The following is a 25,609-nucleotide window of genomic DNA, read 5'->3' as shown; positions in this document are numbered from 1 at the left end:
GTTAACATAAACATGAAACTTAATATTTATTCAACGTTTATTTATTTTTGGGACAGAGAGAGACAGAGCATGAACGGGGGAGGGGCAGAGAGAGAGGGAGACACAGAATCGGAAACAGGCTCCAGGCTCTGAGCCATCAGCCCAGAGCCTGACGCGGGGCTCGAACTCACAGACCGCGAGATCGTGACCTGGCTGAAGTCGGACGCTTAACCGACTGCGCCACCCAGGCGCCCCTGAAACTTAATATTTAAATTAAATTATTGCCATAATCCACATTGCAGAAATGTGTTAATTTCAGTTCAGTATTTTGATATTCCATGAATTCAGAATTCATTAAAAAAAATTTGGGGTGGTCTAGATAAATTTGCGCTGTTTACTTGCTATCTTAGAATGTTGAATGAAAACATTATCACAATAGATAAACTTACCATCCATTTATTTTAATTAGTTACTAATGTCAGTTGAAATAATTTAAAATGTCTACCTACTATTTCAGGTTGCTTCCATAAGACAGCATCTTGCATCCATATATGAAAAAGAAGAAGATTGGAGAAATGCAGCCCAAGTGTTGGTGGGAATTCCTTTGGAAACAGGACAAAAGTATAGTAAATAGTGGATATTGGATGGAGATGTATATAGGATATGTATTGTTGTTCATTTGTGGGTTTTTGGTTTTTTTTTTTTACATTCTAGTGCAAGAAACATCATAAACAAGTTAATAAGTAAATAAATTCTGTAGTATGTTAGGTGTTAAGTGCCAGGGAGAAGAGTAAAGGGAAAGTAGGGAGCAGGTTGTATCATTAAACAGGATGATTGGAGTAGTAGAGTGGTCCAGATATACCTTCTCAGACACTTGAAGGAAGTAGTCATGAGTTTAGGGAAGATTATAAGTAGATCCTCTTAGAGAGAAAGGCTAGTGTAAAGGCCCTAAGATGGGAGCATACCTGGAGTGTTTTCAGAAGATCAAGGAGACCAGTATGGGTGGAATGGAGTAAGCCAAGAGAAGGTGGGGGGCTGAGATCAGAGAGTACTGGGGACCAGATTATATAGGTTCTTGTAAGTCATTGTAAGGCCTTTGTCTTTTCTGTAAGTGAAATGAGGGGAAACCATTGGAGGATTTTGTGTGGAAGAGTGACATGATCTGACTTTTATTTTTAAAAATCATTCTGGGGGCACCTGGGTGGTTCAGTTGGTTAAGCGTCTGACTCTTGATCTCAGCTCAGTCTTAATCTCAGGGCTCAAGCCCCACATTGGGCTCTGTGCTGGGCATGAAGCCTACTTAAAAAAAAATCATTCTGAGTACTTGGTTGAGAATAGCTGTAGGCAAGTAATGATAGAAGTAAGGACATGAGTGAAGAGGCGTATGTACTACTGCAGATAAGATGGAGATTGTGAGAAATGTTGGATCCTGGATATGTTTTTAAGGTAGAGCTAAGGATTTTTTGGTAGCTTACATATGGAGTATGAGAAAAGGAGCCATGATAAATCCTGGTTTTGGTCTGAACAACTAGAAAGATGGAGTTGTCGTCTCCTGCATAGTAAAGAATAGGTTTTGAGGGAAGAGCAGGAATTCCATTTTGGACATGTGATAACTAAGTGGAAATATCTAGTAGGGAGTTGAATATACTAAAAGAGAGATATGGGCTAGAGATATACATTTGGAAGTCACTGATATATATAGAGAGATGGAATTTAAAGCCATTAGATTGGATGAGATCCCCAAGGGAGGGAATATAGATAGAGGAGAGGACTGAGTAGTGAGGCCTGGAACACTCCAACACTAAGAGGTGAGGGGCAGGAAGAAGATAGATCAAATGAGGATTGAGAAGAAAACCAGAAGAATGTGGACTATGGCAGCCTAGAAGCCAAATGAGGAGAATGTATCAAGAAGGAGCAAGTGATCTGCTATGGTGTTGATAGGTCAATTAAGCTGAGGAGTGAAGGTTAACCATTGGAGTTAGTAAAGTGGAGGTCACTGGGGCCCTTGACAAAAGCTGTTTTGGTGAAATGGTAAAAATGAAGAAGCCTGACTGGAATGGTTTAAGAGAGAATGGGAAGAGAAGAGTTGGAAATGGTATGTATGGGCAGCTCTTTGCAGAAGTTTTCACAAAAAGAAAGAAATCTGGTAGAAGCAGCAGAGGTTAGGTTAAGAGATTATTTTTTCTTTAATGATTTTTCCTTTAATTTTTTGGAAAGCAAAAATATAATATGGGAGGGTAGAGAAGAGGATTCTTACAGGAGTGGACAGGAGGGGAAGGAATCTAGTGGAGAGATAGTTTTTAGACAGGGGCATGGATAGTTGATCTATGGCTGAGTTTCTCAGCCCAGGCACTGTTGGCATTTAGATGGAATAATTCTTTGTCATGGGTTGCAAGATGCTCAACAGCATCCCAGACCTGTACTCACTAGATGCCAGTAGCATCACCGCCCCTAGTTGTGATAGTCAAAATGTCTGTAGACATTGAGACATGTTCCCTGATGGGCAGAACAGTGCCCAGTGATCTACAGTAACAGCTAGGAATACAGAGTATGTGATATTGATATTAGCAATGTGGTGGTGGCATTTGTGCAGGTATTCTTTGATTGCTCTGGTATTCTTAAGGAAGTCAGAATCAGTCATCAGTGGGAAGTGTAGACCGGGTTGAGAGTGTCGAAGTTGAGGGAAGGCAGGAATATGAGAAAAAATTTTCTAGGAGAGTGAGACAGTGAATGGAGTAGGAATATATAATATACTTGGTAGCATAAAGGGCTCATCTGAAGGTTGTAGTGATTGAAATGAGGTCATTCAGATTGGTTAGGTGTTTTTCTCCATCAGAGTTCAGCTATATGGGTGCAGGAAAGGAGTAGGCAAACTTAGGTTTAACCAGAGTTAGGATTTTGGCCAAGTGTGACAGCAAAAGTGGGACAAGGGAGATGAATGCACATTCAAATCAATAATTACAATGATTCACCATAGGGCTTAAGCTAGTTAGGAGTTAAGTGAGGCCATCAAGGGGAAAAAAGGTAACAATGTAATAAGATCAGTGGTTTGGAGGTCACAGTGAGTTCAGTGGGTTGTTGGGTTTGAGATGCTAGAAGAAGTGAGATGGAGAAACAATTAGAAAAAATTAAGATGATAGGTTGTAACTTTTATTCAGTTAATCTTAACTTTTTGTTAAGTATTTTTAAAAACATCTATAGTGCTTTATGAAACATTCCTCCCAAGTATATTGTACAAGGAAGAAGACAGATGTGAGATTCTTGGTTACACTTTTTAAACACACTTCCCCTCTCAGTACCAACTGTGAATGACTTAAAAATGTTTCATCTGTTTCTCTACTTCTTTACCAGGGAAATGAGGGATTCTTTTTTGGTCTTCATTAATATTTATGAAGGATGATAAGGCAGACACTACTTCAGGCATCTTGGCTTTTCTGCATTACTTATGAAATTATTAGGCAGTGATGCTCCTTGAAAAAGCAACCAGTTTATGAAAATGGTTTCGTTATGTAGATACTGAATTTTGCTTTCCAAGGCCTCTTGTTAATTTGGGTTTTTTTCTTTGATAGTTTGAAAAGGCTTGGCTTATTGGCTTTGGTCTTACTCTGTCTGGAGTATTTTCTTCCTAGTACAGGGCAATTGATTTATTTTCACTGGTAGTTGAAATACATATAAAATTAGATACTGTTCTTTGCAGTGATGGGATTTATCATTTTGGTAGTCCTATAGCATTATCTTTGTGAGGATATCAGAGAACTGAAAATTTAGCCATTGTTTTTTTTAATTTAGAAGTTTTCTAAACAAATTAAAAGTGATTAAAAGTAAAATCTGGATAAACAGTTGAGAACTCGTTTCTTTAAACTATGATTCATTCTGATAATTAAAGTAATACATTTAATAGATACACTTGGCATAAAATTGGAAAATTGAAAAAAGTATAGTGCTGTGTATAGCAGTTTATGTAAATTTGAGTTGTGAAAGGAAACAGTGTAGTGCCAAATGTCGGTAATATATGACTTGTGGAAAAAATTCGAATTTGTATAAAAAAATTTAAAAAGTAAAGAATTAATTTCAGAGTTGGGCCATGTAAATTGTAAACTCAGTTCTTGCCACATGGTGGCATCACTTTGCTGGCAATAAAAAAGATTCATTTTTCTCTAAGGCTTAATCGTGAATTATGTGAGTTTTGAATTAGGTGAGGTGTTCAGTTGTGCATTTCTTGCATAAAATGTGGCTACTGGGATAAAGAAGAAAATGAAAACCACCTGGAATCTCAGTGCCTAGAAATGATTGCTATTACCATCTTCATACATATGTATAGAAATACTTTCTAATGGTGTCTTCCATGCTGTCTTATCCTATTTTTTGACTTAGCAAAAACACACGATGACTATTTTCACATAGTAATGATTATAATAACTATATATTATTGTACCATCTTTATGTGCCACAATTTAATTGATTATTAAAAATATCTTAATAGGTGATTTCTAATTTTTTTCTCTTACACGTATTTATGAGTAGCTTTACAAATGAATATTCCTTGTACATATGTGTGCACATCCCTTATTATTTTCTTGCGATTTGTTTTCTAGAAATAAAATATAGTAGATAAGGAATATATGCATTTTAAAAGATTCAAAGAATGATTGGAGAATATATTGCCAAATGGTTTTCCAGGATGGTTGTACTAATAGCCCCAGCACCAGTATATGGTATACCCCTAAACTGGGCATTTTTTCTTTTAAGTTCTTTGACTGTGAGATTATTTGAGGACTAAAGGAAAGTAAAATACAATGGAGCAATCATGATGATAAAATAAAAATTCAATAACATTTATTTTGGAAGTATTTTTTTAGATTGTTCTCTAATGCAGTAAAAATTTGATATGCTTATATTAACAGCATGTATGGAGGAAAAATACATTTTTTACCACTCCTAAAAATCTTCTTGATAAAATATTTAGTCATTGTATTTTTCTGTTATATCCTAGGCAGTACAATGTAGATTATAAGTTGGAGACTTACCTGAAGATTGCTAGGCTATATCTGGAGGATGATGACCCAGTCCAGGCAGAGGCTTACATAAATCGAGCATCATTGCTTCAGAATGAATCAACCAATGAACAGTTACAGATACATTATAAGGTAACAGATGAGTTGATTTGGAATTAAGTTTGTATTGGAGAGTCCTACTATACTGAGATATTCCAGATGTATGATAAATGGTGTTATGTATTAGAAATTCTCTTTTATTTTTTGCTTTGATTTTTAATTTTTCCCCCTAATTGAAACATTTTCCCCTCTGTAGGTATGCTATGCACGTGTTCTTGATTATAGAAGAAAATTCATTGAAGCTGCACAAAGGTACAATGAGCTCTCCTACAAGACAATAGTGCACGAAAGTGAAAGACTAGAGGCCTTAAAACATGCTTTGCACTGTACCATCTTAGCATCAGCAGGTAAACATGTAATTTGTGCTTTCATAAACAGTTATCTTTGCTTAATAATTTCAGGTTTGTTACTATTGGAGGATTTGGTAAGGAATTATTTATTCTTCAAGGGGAGGTCTTATTACTACCATTATGGTAAATTTAGTTTAAACACTTTAAACAGTTAAAAACAGCAATAAAATAGATTGTTAACTTCAAAATTTTTTAAATATGCATGTATCAGTCTATTACCTACATGTGTTAGGAGTAATTAAGAGAGATAATATGGAGTTTAGTTCGCCTAATAGATAACTTAAAAATGAATAACAAAATTATGTGAGAATTACATAAAGAGAAGTTAAAATCTAGAGATTGATGATAATTAACACACTGCTTTTGAGATCTTTTTTAACCTTCAAGCCTTAGTTTCAGATCTCACATTTATCCTTTTCGTTGGTAAATGTGAAAAATATTCTTTGTTCTCTTTTACTAAATTATAGCATGTACATCACTCAACTTATAAAGCAGAAAGGGCATTGAGGAGAAATGCTGGTAATTCTAAACTGGCTTTTCTAAATCATTTTTAGAATGTCTATTCTTGATCTGTGTTTGGTTGAGAGCCTAATGACATGTTCACACTACACATTTCATTCTTTATGAAGCAGTGATCTTATTTATTACATTTTTGTTACTGAAAAGGCAATACATAACATGGTACTGCTTCCAGTTCTAACGAGCTTTTACCAATTACTTGTATTTCCTTCAATGTAAAAGTGTCTGTGTCCCCCCGCCCACCTTTTTTTTATATAAACGGTAGCATGATATACACACTTTCGCCACCTGTTTTTTCCTGTACGTATATATCAGTGATCTTTATACGTCAATACATATCTCTCATTCTTTTTGATCTTCTATTGTTTGGCTTTATCATAATTTATTTAGTCAGTTACAAACAGTGCTATAGTGACTGTGCACATATATGAATATATATATAGGTTAAATTCTTGAGTCCCAGTGTATATACCTTTAAACTTTGGATAGAAATTATATACTGCCCTTTAGTGTTACCTTCCAGGCAACAGTGTCCATGCAGACCTGATTTCTCACACCTGTATTACCAAATGTTTTCATCTCTTATAATGGATGAAAAGGTAGTATTTCACTCCAGTTTTAATTTGCATTTCATTTACTAGGAATGCTCTTGAGCATCTTTTCATATGTTAAGAAAAATCATTATTGAAAAGCCTGTATTTTTTTGAATGAATTATCTGTTTATGTTTATTAGCCAGGCTTTGAGTTTTTATCTTGGTGACTTATGAAAGCGCCTCATGTATATAAGAAATTTAACAAATTTTTTCCCAATTTGTTGTCTCATTTTTGGTTTTGTCTATGAAATTTTTGCCATGCAGAAACTCTTTATTTTTATACGGTTAAATATATTAATCTCTTTTTTTTTTTTATGGACTTTGGGTTTTGTTTACTTGCTTAGAAAGGTCTTTCCTATTCTGAAATTAGGTATTTTAAATTTCCACATGTTTTCTTTCAGTACCTTAGTTTCCCACATCCTCAGATTCTGGTCTCAGAACCCCTTTACACTGAAAAATTGAGAACCCTTTTCTTTGCTTATGTAGGTTATATCTATTGATACTATATTAGCAATTGAGATAATAAATTTAAAAAATAATTCATTTAAAAGTAGCAATCATAAGTCCATTACATATAAATAAAAAGTGACATTTTTATCAAATAACTATATTTTCTAAAGTAAAAAAAGTTAAGAGAATGAAGTTGTTTTTACATCTTTTCAAATCCTATCAATGTCTATCTTAACAGACAAAAACTGAATTTTTTTTTTAAGCTGAATTCTTAAAAGTACTTCTGTATTCAGCCTGCTTTGATATGTTGTTTTAAAGGAAGTATATGAAGAAAATCTAGCTCACAGTGTGTAATTGGAAAAAGGAGGCATGTTGATGACTTTTTCAGATAATTGTGATATTCTTTCATGCTACACTTAACTTGACCAGTGGTATAGTTTCTTATAGGTTAGTGGCAGTGTGGCATCTGAAACCGTATCAATGAACTTTTTGCACCTTGTTAATGTTAAAGTCTTGGTCTGTCTTGCGCTTGAATGGATCCTTTACTCCATTTTGTATCATTATGTTTGGTTGTTTGGATACTATTGGTTCACTGAGTTATGCAATCCAAATATTGACATACTTTATTATACAACATATAAAAATTACATTTGAATATATTACACCTGATCTTATCAGAAGAACCTTTAACTATTGGAAAGCTGTCAAGCTCATGGTGGCAGATAGAAGTTCTCTAAAATTCTGATTGTTTCTTAAAAATTCTAATTTTATCAGCGACAACAAATACTGTTGGTTGGACTTGATAGGCTTGCTTTGTTCATTTTTTTAAAAATATCTACCAGATACCCAAGTCTGAAAACCCATCATTTTGTCTGTTAGTCATTGTCTTACGTAAATGGTGTTCAGCTTGCAGGGTTTCCTTGGGACAACCATTGTTCTTCGGTTTGCAGCAGAAGTGTTTTACGTGCATTTCCCATTTTGTTGCACAGAATATTAAAAAGATGTGTTCTCATGTCGGTACTTAATAAAAATAACTCCATGGGGCGCCTGGGTGGCGCAGTCGGTTAAGCGTCCGACTTCAGCCAGGTCACGATCTCGCGGTCCGTGAGTTCGAGCCCCGCCTCGGGCTCTGGGCTGATGGCTCAGAGCCTGGAGCCTGCTTCCGATTCTGTGTCTCCCTCTCTCTCTGCCCCTCCCCCGTTCATGCTCTGTCTCTCTCTGTCCCAAAAATAAATAAAAAACGTTGAAAAAAAAAATTAAAAATAAAATAAAATAAAAATAAAAATAACTCCTTTCTGCTGCAAGCTGTCTTTTGTTTTGACTGTTGAGTGTGTGGCACAATACAGTTCGTTGCCAGTGCCACAGCTTTGATTTGTGCGGTGGTGCCAGCTGTTTTAGCCGCCATTGCTTTCGCACCAGCAGTGTAAGTGCCAACACAGTGAAAAACGTAAAGGATGTTTTTATACTATTATAAAATAGCATTGGCTCACCGACTGATCCCTTGAAGGGTCTTGGAGACCCCCTTTGAGAATTGCTGCTTTAGGCTTTCATATTTTACTTTGATGCTTCCTTCTAGGCACTATCTCCAACTGCCATCCCCCCACCCCCTGCCCCAGATTAATCACTAATTTAGATTAATGTTGCCTATTTCTCACTTCCATTTACCTGCAAGTCTTAATCCGTTTGGATTTATTTTGGTGTAGGGAATGAGATAGGGAATTACCCTTTTTTTTGGTCTAAATGGCTATTTGACCTAGTATCTTTTATTAAGTAATCTTTTTTCCCCTATTGATTTAGCACATTACGGATTTCTAAATCTAGTATTCTGTTCCGTTAATTAGCCTATTTATGGATATACTAGTACTATGCTACTGGCATTATCATAGTATTATTGATTTTATTTTATTGATTATTGTTTTATTATCTGGCAGGGCTATTCCCCCTTCATGACTTTTTTTTCCTAAATTTTCTTAGCTGTTTGTTATATTTGCTTTCTTTCGTTGTAAGCCATCGTGACACTCCCTCCTTATGTATCATCATGAACAATGATGAATTGACAATATATATTAAATAAAGTACCTTTACCAGAGTAACATAAAGCAAGGTTACATATTGATCAGTTGACAAAAACAGTGTGTCCAGAGGCTCATAGGAGCCTAATCCTGTATTTCCCCTAGAAGTAGGAATTGGCAACAACTTTGTAGAACATAACTGCCACAAATCCCGAGAATTGGCTGTATATTTTAGTAGGCAAGAATGAAGTCATAACATAGTTTTTTATTGGGGAAATAGATTGTGAGAGTATTTGATGCTCATTTGTTTCCCTTAGGACAGCAGCGTTCTCGGATGCTAGCTACCCTTTTTAAGGATGAAAGATGCCAGCAACTTGCTGCTTATGGGATCCTAGAGAAAATGTACCTAGACAGAATCATCAGAGGAAATCAGCTTCAAGAATTTGCTGCCATGCTGATGCCTCACCAAAAAGCAACTACAGCTGATGGTAATGATCATGTCTTATAAATATGTGGGAGCAAATATTTAGGTACACTCTAGTGAAAAGTGTGTTAAATTTGAAGCATCTTGATATCTTTCTATAATATTTTTATCCAACATTTGATGACCAAAAAAGGAATATTACATTGACTGAAGATGAGTATAATATACAAATATGGGTTTGAATTATAAAAGTAGCCCTATTGGAAAACATATTGTAGAATAATGCATTTTTGGAAACTGTAAGGGCAGAATTATAGACCTGGTTTTTTAAAAACTCAAACCCTTCGATAAGTACCTTAATTAATCTTAAGCATCAGTTTGTAACAGAGTATAATTATCCAGTCCTATTTTAGATAGAGCAAAATTTGGCACAGTAACTTGCCTAAGGTTAATCAGGGTGAACGTTTTGCCTGTAAGAATAGAACTTGGTGTCGTGTTTCCTAGTTCAAGGATGTATTTGCTTATGTCAGGCTACCTATTCCAGAAAAGAAGTTTTTAATAAGTTGTCTGCTTATAGCATCAGTTACTTTGTGTACATTTGTCTACAGAGGTTTTAAAGAAGCTTATAACAGTAACATACATAATAATAAAAGTAAACACATATGGGGCGCCTGGGTGGCGCAGTCGGTTAAGCGTCCGACTTCAGCCAGGTCACGATCTCGCGCTCTGTGAGTTCGAGCCCCGCGTCAGGCTCTGGGCTGATGGCTCAGAGCCTGGAGCCTGTTTCTGATTCTGTGTCTCCCTCTCTCTCTGCCCCTCCCCCGTTCATGCTCTGTCTCACTCTATCCCAAAAATAAATAAACGTTGAAAAAAAAAATTAAAAAAAAAAAAAAAAAAAAGTAAACACATAGACCATCAGAAACATGAAAAAGGTCAAGATAAACAAACATACAGATCTGTTAGACTCACTTCCTTGGATTCAGTGTCATCCTATACCAAAGAGAATTTATCTATAAAGAGTCATTTATGCAGGGGTTTGCTAAAAGGTATTCACTTCACTCAGTCTTACTGGCTGGAGTTAAACCAGACCGCTGAAGGGATTATAGTGACTTCCTGTGGAATTTCTTTCATTTAATTTGTATTTAAGAAGCAAACTAATTGAGGGGGGCCTGGGTGGCTCAGTTGGTTAAGCATCTGACTCTTAGTTTTGGCTCAGGTCGTGATCACACAGTTTGTGAGGTCGAGCCCCACATCAGGCTCTGTGCGACAGTGTGGAGCCTGCTTGGGATCCTCTGTCTCCCTCTCTCTGCCCCTTCCCCACTCACTCTCTGTCCTTCTCTCTCTTAAAAGTAAATAAGCATGAAAAAAATAAAAATAAAAAATCAAGAAGCAAACTAGTTGATCCTCATCTTTCTTTCTAAAGGAGGTGTTTTTTTTTTTTCTATAGGATATTTGTTATGCAGATCCTCAGGAAAAATTCCTTCACAATCTTAGAGTTAGTTGTGATTCTCCTGAACAGTTAGTTTTTATCTTATTAAACAAACTATAAACTGTTTTTTTTTTTTATCTTGGCTGCTAGAAAACTTGTTAAATTTGTAACCCAACTGTAAATAGTGTGTGTGTATGTATGTTGATTGTTGCTACTTTTAAATTCTCTTATCTTCTGTATATTCTTCTGAGCAGCTTTAAATTCTTTTTGCAAGAAGGTGTCTGACAAACTAGATAAAAGATAGATAAAAAGAAAAAGTTTCCAGAATTGATATAGTCAAGCCTCAGATTTGACTTTGAGTTTCTGGCCATGAAAAAAAAAATGTGAAAAGAATGTAATCACATAATTCTTTCCTAAAAAGAAAGAGACTCACTAGGACCTCTGAGGATGCAAATGATTCTCCGATTTCTCATGTGGGACTATATAGAGAGGACAGGTGTTTTGTTATCTTCTTGCATTTTAGACCTTATTGCTTTCCTTATTTTAGACCTTATTGCTTTCCTTATTTATTTCTTTTGGGCATTTTTGTTTAATATTTTTGTTTAATGTTTATTTTTGAGAGAGAGAGAGAGAGTGTATGAGTGGGGGAGGGGCAGAGAGAGAGAGAGAGAGAGAGAGAGAGGGAGACACAGAATCTGAAGCAGGCTCCAGGCTCCAGGCTGTCAGCACAGAGCCCGATGTGGGGCTTGAACTCCCAAACTGTGAAATCATGACCTGAGCTGAAGTCGGACACTTAACTGACTGAGCCACCCAAGCACCCATGGACATTTTTGTCTACTGGCATTACAACCATACATTAGCAATCTTGAGACGTATTTTTTTTTCATTACAATTAATTGTTTTTTGGCATATTCCTGGAGTTGTATAACATTACTACTAATCTCCTTTCTGCTCAATAGATTTGCCTGTGTTGGGCATTTTATGTAAATGGAATCACACAATATGTAGCCTTTTGTGATTGACTTTTCACTTGGCAAAGTGTTTATCCATGTTGTAGCATTTATCAGTACTTTATTCCTTTTTATTGCCAAATAGTATTCTGTTATATGGATATACCACATTTTATTTCTTCATTAGTTGCTGGAAATTTAGGTTATTTTTACTTTGGGGCTATTAATAATGGTGCTATGAACATTCATGTATAAGTTTTTGTATGGACACAGGTTTTTAATTCTTCTGGTTATACACCTAGGAGTGGAATGACTGGGTTGTATGATAACTCTGTGTTTAGTCTTTTGAAAAGTTGCCAGACTGCTTTCAAAATAGCTGTTCCTTTTTATATTCCTGCCAGCTGTGTGTGAGGGTTCTAATTTCTCCTTATTTTGGCCCACATTTATTATCTGTCTTTTTGATTTAGGCATCCTAGTGTGTATGAAGTGGTATCTTGTCATTTTGATTTGCATTTCCCTTAGGTTTAATGATGTTGAAGAGTTTTTTTTGTGTACTTATTGGCTATTTTTATATCTTTAGAGAAAAGTCTACTCAGATCCTTTTCAGTTTTTAAATTGAGTTATTTGTCCTTTTATTACTAAATTGTAGGAATCTTTATATATTCTAGACCTGATCATTATCAGATGATTTGCCAATATTTTCTTCCATTCTGTGTGTTGTTTCTTCACTTTTTTGATCGTGTCCTTTGAAACATTAAAGTTTTTAATTTTTTTTTTTTAATTTTTTTTTCCAACGTTTATTTATTTTTGGGACAGAGAGAGACAGAGCATGAACGGGGGAGGGGCAGAGAGAGAGGGAGACACAGAATCGGAAACAGGCTCCAGGCTCTGAGCCATCAGCCCAGAGCCTGACGCGGGGCTCGAACTCATGGACCGCGAGATCGTGACCTGGCTGAAGTCGGACGCTTAACCGACTGCGCCACCCAGGCGCCCCAAAAGTTTTTAATTTTGATGAAGTCCAGTTTATCTGGGTTTTTTTTTTGTTGTTTTTGCTGTGCTTTCAGTATCCTATCTAGAAAACCATTGCCTAATCCAAGGTCGTGAAGATTTGCCGTGTTTTTTTCTGTAAGTTTTATAGTTGTAGCTCTTACATTCATTTGAGTTCATTTTTACATATGGTGTAAGATAGGGGTCCAATTTTTACTCTTTCCATGTAGGTATCCAGTTGTCCCAGCACCATTTGTTGAAAAGACTAGAAGTTTCCCATTGAATTATTTTGGCATCCTTGTTGGCAATCAGTTGACCATAAATGTGAGAGTTTATTTTTGGAATTTCAGTTCTTTTCCTTTATTCTGTATGCCTATCTTTATGCCAGTACCACACTATCTTGGTTGCTCTTTTTTTTTTTTTTAATTATTCATTTATTTTGAGAGAGGAAGAGAGAGCACGAGTGGGGGAAAGGCAAAGAAAGGGAGAGAGAGAATCCCAAGCTGACTGTACCATCAGCACAGAGCCTGACACAGGGCTCAAAGCCACGAACCATCAGATCATGCATGACCTGAGCCAGAATCAAGAGTCAGATGCTCAATCAACTGAGCCACCCATGTACCCTTTGGTTGCTCTGTAGTAAGTTTTAAAATCAGGATGTGCAAGGGGCGCCTGGGTGGCGCAGTCGGTTAAGCGTCCGACTTCAGCCAGGTCACGATCTCGCGGTCCGGGAGTTCGAGCCCCGCGTCAGGCTCTGGGCTGATGGCTCGGAGCCTGGAGCCTGTTTCCAATTCTGTGTCTCCCTCTCTCTCTGCCCCTCCCCCGTTCATGCTCTGCCTCTCTCTGTCCCAAAAATAAATAAACGTTGAAAAAAAAAAATTAAAAAAAAAAGGATGTGCAAGTTTTTTTGTTTTTTTTGTTTTTTGGTTTCTTTTTTTCCAATATTGTTTTGGCTTCTCTTTGAATTCTAAAATCAGTTTAGAATTCTCTTTGAATTCTAAAATCAGTTGTCAGGACACCTGGGTGGCTCAGTCGGTTAAGTGCCTGACTCTTGATCTCAGCTCAGGTCTTGATCTCAAGGTCTTGAGTTCAAGCCCCATGTTGGGCTCCATGCTGAGCATGGAGCCTACTTAACAAAATTGGCAGGGGAAGGTGGGGGGGGGGGGCGCCTGGTTGGCCTAGTTGGTTCAGCGTCTAACTCTTGATTTTGGTTCAGGTCATGAGCTCATAAACTGTGATGATCTCACAAACTGATCTCACAAGCCCCACATCAGCACAGAGCCTGCTTGGGATTGTCTTTCTCCGTCTCTCTCTGTCCCTCCCCGACTCTCAAAATAAATAAGTAAACTTAAAAAAAAGTTTTTTTAAATTAAAATCAGTTTGTCAGTTTCTGCAAAGAAGCCAGCTGGAATTTTGATAGGGATTCCACTGACTCCGTAGACAAACCTGGGGACTGTTGCCATCTTAACAGTATTAGGTCTTTCTATTTTCCCATTTATTTAGGTCTTTATATTTGAAAGTTGCTAAGAGAGTAGATCTTAAAAGTTCTCACCACAAGAAAAAAATTGTTTGAGGTGATGGATGCTATATGAACTTATGGTGATAATCATTTCACAATGTGTACATATATCAAATCATTATGTTGTATACCTTAAACTAATACAGGTCACATCTGATAAAGGGTTAGTATCCAAAATATATAAAGAACTTAACAAAATTCAATACCCAAAAAACAAATAATTCAGTAAAAAAATGGGCAGGAGACATGAAGAGACATTTTTCCAAAGAAGACATACAGAAAACTAATAGGCACATGAAAAGATGCTCAACATTACTCATCATCAGGGGAATACAAATTAAAACCACAATAAGATATCACCTCATATCTGTCAGAATGACTAAAATTAACAACACAAGAACAACAGATGTTGATGAGAATGCGGAGGAAGGGGAACCCTCTTGCACTGCTGGTAAGAATGCAAACTGGTGCAGCTGCTCTGGAAAACAGTATGGAAGTTCCTCAGAAAGTTAAAAATAGCACTACCCTACAACCCAGCAATTGCACTACTCGGTATTTACCCAAAGAATATAAAACTACTGGGGTGCCTGGGTGGCTCAGTCGGTTAAGCATCCGACTTCAGCTCAGGTCATGATTTTGCGGTCCGTGAATTCAAGCCCTGTGTCGGGCTCTGTGCTGACAGCTCAGAGCCTGGAGCCTGTTTCGGATTCTGTGTCTCCCTCTCTCTCTGATCCTCCCCCGTTCATGCTGTCTCTCCCTGTCTCAAAAATAAGTAAACGTTAAAAAAAAAAAAAAAAAAAAAAGAATATAAAACTACTGATTCAAAAGGAATACGTGTCCACTGATGTTTATGGCAGCACTGTCAACAATAGCCAAAGTATGGAAAGAGCCCAAATGTTCATCGACTGACGAATGGATACAGATGTTGTGTGTGTGTGTGTGTGTGTGTGTGTGTGTGTGTGTGTGTGTATTACTCATCCACCGGAGTGAAATCTTGCCATTTGCCATGACGTGGATGGAGTTAGAGAATATTATCCTAAGTAAAAAAGTCAGAGAAAGACAAATGCCATATGACTTCATTCATTTGGAATTTGAGAAACAAAACAGATGAACATGGGGTGAGGATGGGGGGAGAGAGGCAAACTAGAAAAACAGACTCTTAACTATAGAGAACAAACTGAGGGTTACTGCAGGGGAAGTGGACGGGGTGGGGGATTGGTTAAACGGTGGTGGGGATTAAGGAGTGCACTTGTGATGCACACAGGGTGGTGTATGGAAATGAGGAATCACTGGATTCTACACCTGAAACTAATGTTACGCTGTATGTTAACTAACTGGAATTTTTTTAAAAATTTGAAAAAAATCCTTGTAATTAAAAAAACAACAATATTATATGTCAATTATATCTCCATAAAACTGGAAAGAAAAAAAAGAATTGGGTGAGCCTAGCAAGTCAGGCACCTTCAGAATGGAGCCTTGTGTCCAGTACTTCATCAGGCCTTATATTACTTCACTTAAGGGAGGATGCTATGGCTGATCTCTCATGGTTAGCTGGCCCTACCTTCCAGACATTTCTCATCTTTGCATCATGGTAAGGTACTTACGGAGTGCCCAAAAGAAAACAGGTATTTCTACTGAGCTGTACATGCACTGACTTTATCAAGCTTGTAGAACAGGTTGCATGGGGGTTTTGCCACTTCTTGCTAACAAAAGTTTGTGCTCCTACCAAGAAAAATAAAGTTAATCAATCTGACAGCTACCATAAGGAAGTAAAACTTCAAACCTTAAGGGTTAAATCCATTCAGCCGGTTAGTAACTATTTGCTAGTCACTCATTTTCTAAATATGTTATTTGTATTTAATTGTATACTGTTTAAACTCTACTAAATAAGGCATTTTCCTTTTAAAATTTGGTAAGAGGAATAAAGACAATGATTGTGGGTTGTTATGTGCCTAGAAGTTTTTAGAAAAAAAGGATGAGTATTTTAACAGCGTAAGACAAGTCTCACTTAAAACTGTCTAATTTATATTTATTTAAGGTTCTAGCATCTTGGACAGAGCTGTTATTGAACACAATTTGTTGTCTGCAAGCAAATTATATAATAATATTACCTTTGAAGAACTTGGAGCTCTTTTAGAGATTCCTGCAGCTAAGGTATTTTCTTGTTTCTAATATATAAAAAAAGAAGTTAAGAGACTAAACTATTGCTGTAGTAAGAAAATATGTAATTGATAAGTATTGGCAACTGCAATAAAAATACACATAAAAACCTCAGGAAAATGGAAATAAATTATTTGAATGTTACAATAGTACTGTAATGGAATTGTCTTTGTTTTTTGCTTCTTTTAAACTGTATTTTATGATAAAGTGAACCAGAATGAAAATCTTAAAGGGGTGTTGGGTTGTGATACCCATTTCGAGTGGTGTCTGTTTAAATCCAGTTCATTGTAGTTTCTGATTTCTGACAAACTTAAGATTTTGATACATGCCTTACTTTTTTCTGCTCTGGATTGACTCACAGGTTAAATATTTCATCTCTTTGAAAGAATGACTGTGGTAATTCTCCAGGCTATTCTCTTGTAACTTTTCTGCTTGATTTATCTTAATTTGACTGAGTTACTAGGAAATTAATTTCATTTTTAGTCACGATAAGAGTGTGATTGGCTGTGTACAAATACCAACAAAGTACCAATAGTACGTAGAGGGTATTTCAGGTATCATTTACAAAACATTCTCTTAATTTTAAATAAGAGTAAAAACAAGCAATCAACCTTACATTTACCTAACTTGCATACCTTACAGTCATGTAGTAATGATTACATCCCCTTTTATCTGTTGCGAAATTTTAATTTAGAATTCCTAACATGGTTCCTTTACTTGTGCATATTTAATACACAGTACAAGAAGTGGAACAATTTGGGAACCAAAGCTTAAGTTACCATTAAAAGATACTTTTTCTTAGGCTGACACTTAGGGAAGTGAATATATATTTAACAATAAATGCTAGTCACAGTCTGTTTAGGATTAATCATGAAGATGGTCAGAATTACTAAAATGACTAAGTCATAGCCAGTTTTCTTACATATAATAAACATGAAACGTGTCTTTAGGAACTAGGTAGAAGACCTTTTGGTTCCCTTTAATTGTCTTTTAAATCCTCTTTTAATTCCTATTTATTTATAATTTTTTAATGAATGATTGCTTTTATTTTTTTAAGTAACCACTCTACACCCAATGTGGGGCTTGAACTCTTAACTACAAGATCAAGAGTCGCATAGTCTACCTACTGAGCCAGCCGGACGCCCCTTAATCTCAAATCTCAAATTTGAAGATCATTCCTCCTTACAATTTTTTCTTCAAAAATGTTACTTTCTTAAAGAATTTATTATTATTATTTTTTAAATGTTTGTTTATTTTTGAGAGAGAGACAGAGTGTGAGTGGGGGAGTGGCAGAGACAGAGCGAGACCCAGAATCCGAAGCAAGCTCCAGACTCTGAGGTGTCAGCACAGAGCCCGATGCGGGGCTTGAACTCACAAACTGAGATCATGACCTGAGCCGAAGTTGGACACTTAACCGACTGAGTCGCCCAGGCACCCCACTTTCTTAAAGAATTTTTTAGGTGATAAACACTGTGAAAATTTAGATGAAGTAAAAGGAAAAACTACTTTGGGTGTTCCTGTGTATGCATGTCAGTAAGAAGAAAAATTGTTAGTTTGATTTTAAGCAGAGGAAAAAGTTGTTAAGATCACTAGATTCTCATCCAAAATCTGACAACAAGAAAAACATCCCAGTTAACTTAAAATAATCGATTATACCCAGGGAGAATTGGGGAATAAAATAGGCAGCTTTACTAGATTCACTGTTGTAATGGACAGCAGATGAACGCATATGAAAAGCATGTGGGTAGCTAAACCAAGAGATTTCAGTTCTTTTATACGTGAGTAACTAACTGTTGGATATGATAATTAAAGTTTGTGAGAATTTTTTTTGGATTTTCTTTTACAGGCAGAAAAGATAGCATCCCAAATGATAACAGAAGGACGTATGAATGGATTTATTGATCAGATTGATGGAATAGTTCATTTTGAAAGTAAGTTTTGCTTATTTCTGTCATAATGAAATGGCAGTAAACTGTTGTACATTTGTGATTAAGACACGTTGAACAATTTCCTTTAACCCAGCATATTACTACTAGAATGAGCTCATTTTCCAAAGAAATAATTTAGAATAATTTTTATGAGCTTATATTTAAGAATCTATTTAATACAGCATTTTTAAAAAAAATTTTTTTTTCAACGTTTATTTATTTTTGGGACAGAGAGAGACAGAGCTTGAACGGGGGAGGGGCAGAGAGAGAGGGAGACACAGAATCGGAAACAGGCTCCAGGCTCTGAGCCATCAGCCCAGAGCCTGACGCGGGGCTCCAACTCCCGGACCGCGAGATCGTGACCTGGCTGAAGTCGGACGCTTAACCAACTGTGCCACCCAGGCGCCCCTAATACATTTTTTATGCTGAATAAAAATTGGAAGATGGAATCGTCTTACCAGTTTTTTCATTTACCCATCAAACATAGATTAACCACATACCATGTATCAGGCATGTGGGAATGCCAGTTGATTTCTTCTTCAGCAGCTCATTAAACTAGTAGAGGCAGACAGATAAGTTGATCTCTTGACTCTCTCATTGTGTATTACCTCCTCAGCCCCTATTCCTACCTCTTTACACCCTGGACCTTCCTATACCTGGAACTGTCCTACCTGTAAAGTTTCAATTTGAAATGCCCCATTCTCACAACGTTTTTCCTGTCTTTCTAGCAGTCTGTGTCAGTTACTTCCACTTTAGCTCTTCCTTGACTACCTTCGAGCCTCCAGTCCATTAACTTTTACTTTTTTCCAGTCAGCTCAGCCCTTTTTTGTCTTTACTACTCTTTCCTATTCATGGATTCCATGATTCATTATTCCAGTTACTGTTTCACAAATGCCCTAGATCACTTGCCTGTTAACTTTTGTTCTGGCTGTCCAGCAAAACTTCAGCTGGGATGAACCCATTCTCCATCTTTTTCATTCCAGTACGTGAGTAGCTAACTAACATTGCTGGAGATTGGTACCACTGTAAAGTCAAGGTCTTGGGTTCTCAGCAGTACCTGGGATTCTTGATACATTTCTCTAGGCTACTCTTCCTTTCTACTCTGCAAGGGGTATTTCAGATTTCATTTTTCTTTTTTAAAAAAAAAATTTTTTTTTTAACATTTATTCATTTTTGAGAGAGAGAGAGACAGAGCATGAATGGGGGAAGGTCAGAGAGAGAGGGAGACACAGAATCCGAAACAGGCTCCAGGCTCTGAGCTGTCAGCACAGAGCCCAACGCGGGGCTCGAACTCACGGACCGCGAGATGGTGGCCTGAGCCGAAGTCAGACGTCCAACCGACTGAGCCACCCAGGCGCCCCTCAGATTTCATTTTTCTTAAATCTCTGACTTTTCTCCTTCATTCTCAGCAGCAAACCTTGTTTCATATTTCACAGAAAAAAAAATCTGTCAGGGTGAAATCAAATTAACTTCTTTATCTGATTTATAAAACTTCTGAATTTTACAGGCACCTGGGTGGGTCAGTCGGTTAAGTGTCTGACTTCAGCTCAGGTCACAATCTTCGGGTGTGTGAGTTTGAGCCCTGTGACAAGCTCCATGCTTACAGCTCAGAGCCTGGAGCCTGCTTCGGATTCTGTGTGTCCATCTCTCTCTCTGCCCCTCCCCTGTTTACACTCTATCTCTCTCTCAAAAATAAGTAGACATCAAAAAAAAAAACCTTCTGAATTTTAAATATCATCTAGTTCTACCTTTTCCTCCTTTGTGTTTTGCTGGAAGTGTGTTCTGTCTTCCTTTCCAGTTCTTCTCCTTGTGCTTTGGCTCCCTTCTTTGACTGTTGCCCCTATCCCTCAAAAACAGGTTTTTAGGAACCTAAAATTAGCCATTGTTTTGTCAGTTTGCACCCTTGCTTGCTCTGTTGGCTTCTTTCCATCAGTATTTAAACATACTTGGCTGTGCACCTGGTAGCTCAGTCAGTTCTAAGTATCCGACTCTGATCGCAGCTCAGGTCATGATCTTGCAGTTCATTAGTTCAAGCCCCACATTGGGCTCTGCGCTGGTGATGCAGAAGCTGCTTGGGATTCTGTCTCTCCTCTCTGCCTCGCCCCTGCGTGTCTCTCTCTCTCTCTCTCTAAACATAAATAACTTTAAAAAAAATTTTTTTTAATACTTAAACTTACTTGGGTCTCTCCCATTTTAACAAAAAGACTTTTATCTTTCAGACCTCATTTTAATTTTTTAGCATTATCATATAGCATTGATCCTTTACTCCTTTTTGAACTGTCCCCACCACCCTGTGCCATCATGGCTTTTGTCGTCTCCTTCACCCCCTTCTCCTGCTTTCCCTCCTCCTCCAGGTATTCTTCCAGTCCTCTTCGTAGATTCTGTAGTGCCTTTAAGTGTAAATATTGGAGTTGCTTAGGGCTTATTCCCAAGGCCTTTTCCTCCTCACTCTACTAAATTTCCTTGGTAATCTCATCTGTTCCCATTGATTCAGTTGCTATCTTTGTGCAGACAATGCTCAGATTTGCCTTTCTAGTGTAAATTTCTCTTCTGAGTCCTAGACCTAGTGGTGCTGATTGCGTGCTAGGTATTTTCCACCTGACTGATTGTTGGACATCTCAGAATGGACATATCCAAAACTGAATTCACCATATCTCCTTCCTGCCTCCATCCCACAACCTGCCAGCCAACCAACCAGCCAGCCAAAAGCTACATTATTCACTCTCTCCAGCATTTCTTATCCTTGACCCCTCTTCTTCACTGCCCAGAATCCTTTCAGTTTTACCTCCTGCGTGTATCTGGAATCCACATACTTGTCTTGATTTCTTACTGTCACTAGCCTATTGTGAAGCCTGTCCCACCTTCTGGGCTTTTTCCCTCACATCTACAATTGCTCCTTTCTAGTCCAGTTGCTGTAGTATAGCCAGAATACTATGATTGTGATCTTTATTTTTTTTTAATGTAAACAAACAAAACAAATATAAAAAACAAATTGTTAGGTCACGTTACTCTCTTCTTTGACACTGTAATGAATGGCTTCTCCATGGCTTATAGAACAAAGTTCTGTGAAGTCAACAGGTGCTGCCTGATCTTTATAACTTTCTCTTTCTAATCCAACCACATAGGTCTTTTTGTTTCTTTCTAGCACTGTAAATTCCTTCCCACATCAGACATTCTGGAATACCCACTTCTCTCCACCAGCATCCTCTCAGCTATTTTTGTTCCCGTGTCTTAGTTTGAGCAACGTTAATTGGTAATGATTTTCCTGACTCTCCAGGTTAGGAATGGCTTATAGTTCTATATTCTTTGGTCACTCTGAATTTCTTCCTAGCATTAATCAGTTATTTTTATTTCTGTAACCATTTGTCTAAATGTCTGTTTTTGCTTCCCAGCTAAGCTTCCTGCTGGTAGATATTAAGTCTCTTTTGTTCTTATCATATATGGAACATGTGTTCCAGTGCCCCACACATTCTTAGTGGGAAGTAAATAAGTATTGGAAAAACAAACAGTACATAATGAATAGTTTAGCAGACGTGTCACCAAGTGAAAGGACAGCTTGATAGAGTAATATTCTTTCCAGTTTTCTTAGATTTAAAGAATTGCCATGAAAATTTGCTCATAATAACAAGTATTGCAACTATAAACAAAGATAAGAGTTCATCATATCTTTCCTCCCCCTTGCATAACTAGTACTAATCTAAAGCTTCTATATGCTTATATAGATATGTGAAAAACAGTTTTTTTTAACTTAAAAATAATTTTAAGCACACAGTGTTCTACAGACTTTTTGAAATAGTCATGCACATATTTTCAAGTCAGTAGACATAAATCTAATTTATTTGTTTTAATAGCTATGTAGAATTTCATGGAGTTCAACTGTTCACCTATTGATGAACATTCAAGTGGTTTCCTTGTGCATATCTTTATATATGGTACACTTACTTCTATAGAGCAAGGTCTCAAAAGTGTAACATTCCATCAAAGGACATATGTATTTTGATCCTTCATGGATACTGCCAGTTTGCTTTCCAGAAAAGTGTAGCCATTTGCACTTTCACCAATATGAGGAAATGAATGTTCAACAGCTATATATTGTTCCTCTTTTTATCTTTTGCTAATTGTGGGGGGAAATACTACATTATTGTTTTAATGTGCATTTCCTTGGTACTGAGGAAGTTTAATATCTTTCCATGTATTACTGGCCATTAGCATTTCCTCTTCTGTGGAGTTGATGTTAGTTCTGGTCTGTTTCTTTCCTGGCCCCACACCTCTCCTTCAGATCTCTCAGCATCAATTTGCTATAGCTTTTGGCTTAATGATAATTTAAACTCTTTTTTGTTAATGTGTACAAATATTTTTTACCATTCTGTCAGTCGTGTTTTTGAAGTAAGGCAATGCATACCATAAACACAGTTTAAAATTCTTATGCAGCCAGGGGCGCCTGGGTGGCTCAGTCGGTTAGGCGTCTGACTTCAGCTCAGGTCATGATCTCACAGCCCGTGGGTTCAAGCCCCGCGTCGGGCTCTGTGCTGACAGCTCAGAGCCTGGAGTCTGCTTCGGATTCTGTGTCTCCCTCTCTCTCTGCCCCTCCCCTGCTCATGCTCTGTCTCTCTCTGTCTCAAAAATAAATAAAAACATTAAAAAAAATTTTTTTAATAAAAAAAAATAAAATTCTTATGTAGCCAAATATGTCACTTTTTAATTTTATGGCTTTTTAGTTTCCTGTATTAATTTAAAAGGTCTCACTTACCTTGGGGTAAAACTAATATTTTTCTAAAATTTCTTCTAATATTTTTATTTACTGTTTTATATTTAGTAATTTAATCTGTCTATAGTTCATTTTTGTATATAACTTTAAGGTATGGGCTAGTTTGTCTTTTTTTAAAGATGTATGGTTAATTTGCAAGTGCTATTTATTAGGTAAAACTTACTTTCTGATCTTTGACATATATTAGCTTCCACATTGTATGTTTGGGTCTCTTTCTGTTATCAGTTTCCACTGATCTGTAACAATATGGTAATAAACAAATTTAGACTAAATCTTACTGTTGGAAAAGCATCTCCTACCCCTCTACTAATGTATTTTTGTTGAATTGAAGTTCACATAACATTAACCATTTTAAAGTGAACAATTCATTGGCACTTAGTATGTTCACAGTGTTTTGCAACCACCCACTCTACCTAGTTCCAAAACATTTTCATCTTCCCAAAAGGAAATCTTGTGCCCAGTAAGCAGTTACTCCTCATTTCTCCTCCCAGCCCCTGGCAGCCACAAGTCTGAATTTTATCTCTATGGATTTACCTATTCTGGATACTTCGTGTAAATGCAGTCATACACTAAGTGAGCTTTTGACTTCTCTCACTTAACATACTGCTTTTTTCCTTTTTAAGGCTGAATAACATTCCACGGTAGAGATATCCTACAATGTTGCCACTGTTCTTGATTTGCAAAATTCTCTTGACTGTTCTCAAACATCATTTCTTCTGTAGTTAATAACTTTATCCTGTGTAGAAAGCAAAACAGAGATCAGGGTGATTATCTTTGTAAGTTTTTAAAATGTATATATTGATAGGGAAGGACTGTTATTTTTATGATACTGCATCTTTCCATCTGGGACCATGGTTTGTATCTAAAGTTATTTTATGTCCTTTATTAAAATTTTTTTATTTTAGTTTTTTTCATTAATTCTGTGCCTATTTTTGTAAATTTGGGTGCTATTTTGAATTGATGTTCCCCAAGTCTATCATTTCTTTCTTTCTTTGTTTATTTATTTTTTGAGAGAGAGACAGAGTACGAGCAGGGAAGGGGCACAGAGAGAGGGACAGAATCTGAAGCAGGCTCCTGGTTCTGTCAGCGCAGAGCCTCACTCGGGGCTGGAGCTCACGAACCGTGAGATCGTGACCTGAGCTGAAGTTGGATGCTTAACCAACTGAGCTACCCAGGCACCCCTGAGTTCATCATTTCTAACTGTATATTGCTGGTATAGAGAAAAACCTTGTGTTTTCATGATGAATTTTTTTGGTTTTTGTTTAATCAGTAAAATAGGTGTCCTTCAGAGTCAAGTAGAGACAGTTTTGACTATACAAATAGATTTGCTTTCTCCAGTAGGTGGCAGTGTCTTGTGAATCAAGAAAAACTGGTGATGAGATGGCTCAGTGAGGCTTTTATTGTGGTGGTTTTTGTGACTGAGGTGCTTTGATTGGTTGGTTTTATTTTGTTTTCCTGAATAATAATATGTATCTACGTGTATGTGTTTTGGTTTTGTTTTATACCATGTGCCAGTAATTTGGGTACTTTCCTTAATTATTGCTTAATTAGCTTTAACTTTATTAGCCAACATTTTCAGAAGAAACTTTTAAAATTAATACTGCTATAAATTATCTTTTAACTCACATTCCATATGAATATGTGGAGTAATGTATGGAGTAAACTCTGTACGTTTTTCTTTTTTTGTTTAGCACGAGAAGCCCTGCCAACGTGGGACAAACAGATCCAGTCACTTTGTTTCCAAGTGAATAACCTTTTGGAGAAAATTAGCCAGACAGCACCAGAATGGACAGCACAAGCCATGGAAGCCCAGATGGCTCAGTGAATCCTTACAAAACTTCTGTGCACACTACATCTTTTTCAATGTTGTACAGATTAATTTCACTGTCTCTCCAAAGCATTTGCATCATGACCTTACGTATTTCAATCCCTTTTATGCTGGATTCCATTTAAAGAAGACATTAGAACAGAAAGTGCAAGCATTTAAAAATATGTAGTTACCATATATTCAGGGTCTCTATGTATCAAGCTAACTCAAATGTTTTGAAAGCTTTTTCTTTAAACAGAGTAAGTGAAATACCTGTGGCTAAAAAGTTTGGGATTTGTGATAACTTTGTAGTCATGTAAAACTTAAGTGCTTTGTGCCTCTCCAAATGTGGTAATTCTAATAAATGGAGAAGTGAGCCAAATAAAAGTAGTACTTTGTTTCTAATTAGTGAATGGTGTTTTGTTCATTTTTCCTTTCAATTCAACAGACATCGATTTATACCACATGCTAGAAATGCAAAGACAGACCGTAATGCCTGTTCTCCAGGCGTTCAGAGTCACAGAGCCGATAGATGATGGTATGCGTAACACTTGCAGTTGCACCAAGTACTAGATCACATGGGGAGGAGCTTTTTGGGTAGCAGAGAGATCAGGGAAGGC

General features: G+C 36.9%; 1 protein-coding gene across 2 annotated transcripts in view; it reads left to right on the top strand.

The window, feature by feature from the left end:
* COPS4 (COP9 signalosome subunit 4) overlaps positions 1–25,394 on the top strand; it is a 42,655-nt gene extending 17,261 nt beyond the window's left edge. The window contains exons 4-10 of one of the 2 annotated variants that reach the window (XM_047855555.1): positions 497–600; positions 4,973–5,126; positions 5,290–5,440; positions 9,335–9,505; positions 16,365–16,480; positions 18,333–18,417; positions 24,874–25,394. In XM_047855555.1, the coding sequence (XP_047711511.1) occupies positions 497–600; positions 4,973–5,126; positions 5,290–5,440; positions 9,335–9,505; positions 16,365–16,480; positions 18,333–18,417; positions 24,874–25,007 (915 nt within the window). In that variant the 3' untranslated portion in view covers positions 25,008–25,394. The remainder of the gene's footprint in view (positions 1–496; positions 601–4,972; positions 5,127–5,289; positions 5,441–9,334; positions 9,506–16,364; positions 16,481–18,332; positions 18,418–24,873) is intronic. The other variant, XM_047855556.1, reaches the window with a different exon arrangement.
* The last annotated feature ends 215 nt before the right edge of the window (positions 25,395–25,609 follow it).

This window comes from Prionailurus viverrinus, chromosome B1 (genome assembly GCF_022837055.1).
Source record: "Prionailurus viverrinus isolate Anna chromosome B1, UM_Priviv_1.0, whole genome shotgun sequence".
Classification (NCBI taxonomy): Eukaryota; Metazoa; Chordata; class Mammalia; order Carnivora; family Felidae; genus Prionailurus; species Prionailurus viverrinus.
Note: the sequence above shows the minus strand (reverse complement) of the source record. Positions and strands in the feature narration are given on the sequence as shown.